The following is a 3,494-nucleotide window of genomic DNA, read 5'->3' on the forward strand; positions in this document are numbered from 1 at the left end:
CCCCCCAAAACAACCTAAGGTCAAGACATTTAGAATATGGGCAAACAGGGAAAATGATGACAAATGTTTTTTTTAAAAAATGTAAAAATCAAAGACTTTTCTCTTAACTCTTTTTCTGTGCATGTCGTACGCAGCCTGGTCCAATTTCTCCTGCAGGTATTTGCTTGCAGTGGGAAACAGGGGCACTGCTAAGGGATGCAGCGACAGCTTCCTGTAAAGAGAAAACAGAAAAAAAGCTGCAAAAAACCAAGCCCTTTACACTCAGCAGAAAACAAACAGTTTCACACATTTTAATGATACAATGAAAATGAAGAAAACTATAACAAATAAAATCCACATGGGGATTGTTTTAAAATTGCTCAAGATTATTTAAAATAGAATATCAGAATCAGAATACTTTATTAATCCCTGGGGAAATTATGTGGGTTATGGTTGCTCCAGTCCAGTAACATTAAGAAAAACAAAAGCAAAAACAAAAACAGACTAAACTATTAGCAATACAATATATTAAGATACAATGAATAGCACAGGAATAGCACAATAAAAGTATGGGCAAATTATGCAAGAATAACAAGCTCTGGGATGCCCTGTCCAGATCAGGGGTGCTTCTTTTTTCTAGTACCTATAACTTGGCCATCTCCATGGCTCTTATACACCTGCTCTATGTGGCAGGTATGTGTTTCTGTTTCATGGACTGTATGTTTATTTATGAGTGCTTTAGATTAACTTATTTGTATCCAGTTCCAGCCATGTAAACGAAGTGAATCCCCCCAAAGGTTCACGGTCCCTGGAAAGTTTCTGCAGTGGAAAATAGGCTCATGCAAAGAGGACAGCTTTGCTGAATAAATAAAGCAGTAGGGCCTATGTAGAGATGGGACTTTTTTTTTTCTAAATTGTCCAGCATCTCTTAATCCAAATAAACGACGGACAGTTTGTTAACAGGGTGCATCAACAGTTGGCGCGTACGCCAATAAATCAATTAGCGTAAATACCCTCGGACTCCCTGTCTCACCTTGCAGTCTGTGGTTGCCCTGCTTCCTTGGTTTCTTTACTCATCTTTCCGAGAGTACGCTGAACCGTCCGCGCGGACTAACGCTCAGAAAACTGCAGTGTGTTTCGTGCCAGTCATACACGGTTGCCATGACAGCAGAGCGAGAGAGCGGAGATGAATGGTTTCAAACGATGCGCCTGTTTGGTTTGTTCCACACAGAGAAACACATACAGCCACAGAGATAGGCTAATTAGCGAGCAGACTGTGGAGCGAGTGGCTGTAAAATGAGCCGCTGTGTGAAGACGCATTTACACATAGTTCAAAGCTGAAAATGAGGAAAATGAGCTAGAGCATAAACTGCTTTTATTTATTTTTTTTAGTTTACTTTTACAAAGTAAAACAAATAAATAAATAAAGTCTGACACTTACTGTGTCTGGCTAGACATTATATCCACTAATCACTTTGATCTCTTCATCTTTTAGAGCATCAGTGGAATTAATTTAACCAAATGTAGAATGAATTTATAAGCTGTAAGGACACAGTATACATCTTTTGTATTTTAAGTACATACGGTCAATAACAGTGGAAAACTTACACCAGTGCCACTTAAACTAACACTAGTGCAAACTTAGTTTATACACAAAACAAGAAATGACATTGTTAGATTTTGCCTGGTCATGAGGAAAAATGCCGGGAAAGTTAATTATTGTGAAACCTTTAACTTAAATTAGAAATACAAAGCATTACACTTCTATACTGTGGTATCACGTTGGATTATTTCAATGTGTTTATAAAGTATTATGTGTATCATCCGGGAAATAAAAGACAGAAAGAGGAAATCAGAGTTGTTGAATGAAACCTATTCTAGTGATTTGACTCTATGAATGAATATACATGCAACACTTCCCCCTACTGACAGGAACTGGCTACGACAACTTTTGACACACATTGCATTTTTACTTTTAAGCATTCAAATTTCACGCTAGAAGGAACAACAACAACAACAACAACAACAACAACAACAACAACAAAAAAGCACTGATGAAAAAATGGTCACGTCACCGTTTTTTCACACCCTTATAAGCTGTCATAAATGTTGTCATTAAGATAACAATTAGCCAGAAAAATAAACTGTAACATTCACTTCACACATATTTCAAACCTGTAAATACTCATAAGCAAACTGTTCTTCAAGTACAGGTTTAATGAGAATATTGCACAATCACAAAGCTGTTGTAGACGTTAGCAGCTGATGTCGATCTGTCACGGCTACAGGCCTCATGTCTGGCATTTCCCCACAGATGCCCTCAGAGGTGAATTAATTGGCCCCCCTTCCATCTCCCAGCGTAGTCTTGCCTCAGTGCGTGGGAAGCACTCTCATGAATGAATTATATGCAATAAAACATTTCCAGTCCACTTTGTTATTTTGTTGTATAAGAGGAGACGTGTTGATGGGACAGACGGAGAATACCAAGATGGAAAAAAATCATGTTACATGCCTCTAGATCTCTTCCATCCTATTTTTGTTTTGTTTTTGCACTTTTGTGTTTTTTGTTGAACAGTTAAACTGAGATATTTGTAAAATGTTTCTAGGCCTTTGAATATGTGTGATTATAGCATGGGCAAATGTCTGTGACCAATTTTGAATTGATTTGAATACTAAGCCCTTCAGGACCGATGACGTTTTGAAGGCATTCTTGTGCAGTTTATTTATGAATTTATTAAAATGTTCTGACTAAAACCCAAATTACATTTCTCATGCAGACTGCAGGCGACATTTGGACATAAAACTCAGACCTTTCCAGGGACTGTTGCAGAAACTTTACAAATAGAGTTTCTGCTGTTTCTGCTGCAAAGTGTTTAACTTTGTCCAAATAAAAATTTGACATGTTATCAAAATGCTTAAACCTTGGTCTTATAAGAACATAGAGCCTTCTACTTTCAGACTGTTGTGTACACTTTCTGCCAAAGACTTTCCCAGATTTTAATACTGTGTTTACATTCACTGGCCTGGTATGATTATATTAGCATACTAATATACTATATTAAACTATATGATTCATCAATTTGAAGAAAGCCCTCAAGTCCTAATAGGACATGGAGAAAAGGACAATGTTGTTGAGCTTTTGGTAGCTTAAACAGTGGCTTTTATGTGTAAACAGTTTTAGAAGATTTGATTTTTAGGCTGCAGTTGTCAGATTTAAGGTTGGACTTTTGGATTTGACTGGAATATTCATTTGGATTTATGAGTTGGGTTTGTTTTTGGCCAGAATTTTAAGTAGGTGGATCAAAAATGACTTTGATTAATTGCATTGTTTCATTAGATTAATCATTTATTAAAAAACAACCACAAAAGAACCCCAACAAAACAAAAGCAAGAGCCACTTTGAGAACATAAACTGCTGCCAAGGCAGCTCACCATCCATCCATCCATCCATCCATCCATCCATCCATCCATCCATCCATCCATCCATCCATCCATCCATCCATCCATCCATCCTC

General features: G+C 37.3%; 1 protein-coding gene across 1 annotated transcript in view; it reads right to left on the minus strand.

Annotated features, from left to right (window-relative positions):
• Positions 1-1,153, minus strand: part of cfap97d2 (CFAP97 domain containing 2) — a 2,392-nt gene extending 1,239 nt beyond the window's left edge. The window contains exons 1-2 of the mRNA XM_005935812.3: positions 1,013-1,153; positions 109-211 (exon numbers count right to left, since the gene is read on the minus strand). Of these exons, the coding sequence (XP_005935874.1) occupies positions 109-211; positions 1,013-1,056 (147 nt within the window). The 5' untranslated portion in view covers positions 1,057-1,153. The remainder of the gene's footprint in view (positions 1-108; positions 212-1,012) is intronic.
• Positions 1,154-3,494: the final 2,341 nt, after the last annotated feature.

The sequence above is a fragment of the Haplochromis burtoni genome, unplaced genomic scaffold (assembly GCF_018398535.1).
Source record: "Haplochromis burtoni strain Fernald_Lab_line unplaced genomic scaffold, NCSU_Asbu1 Contig_75, whole genome shotgun sequence".
Classification (NCBI taxonomy): domain Eukaryota; kingdom Metazoa; phylum Chordata; class Actinopteri; order Cichliformes; family Cichlidae; genus Haplochromis; species Haplochromis burtoni.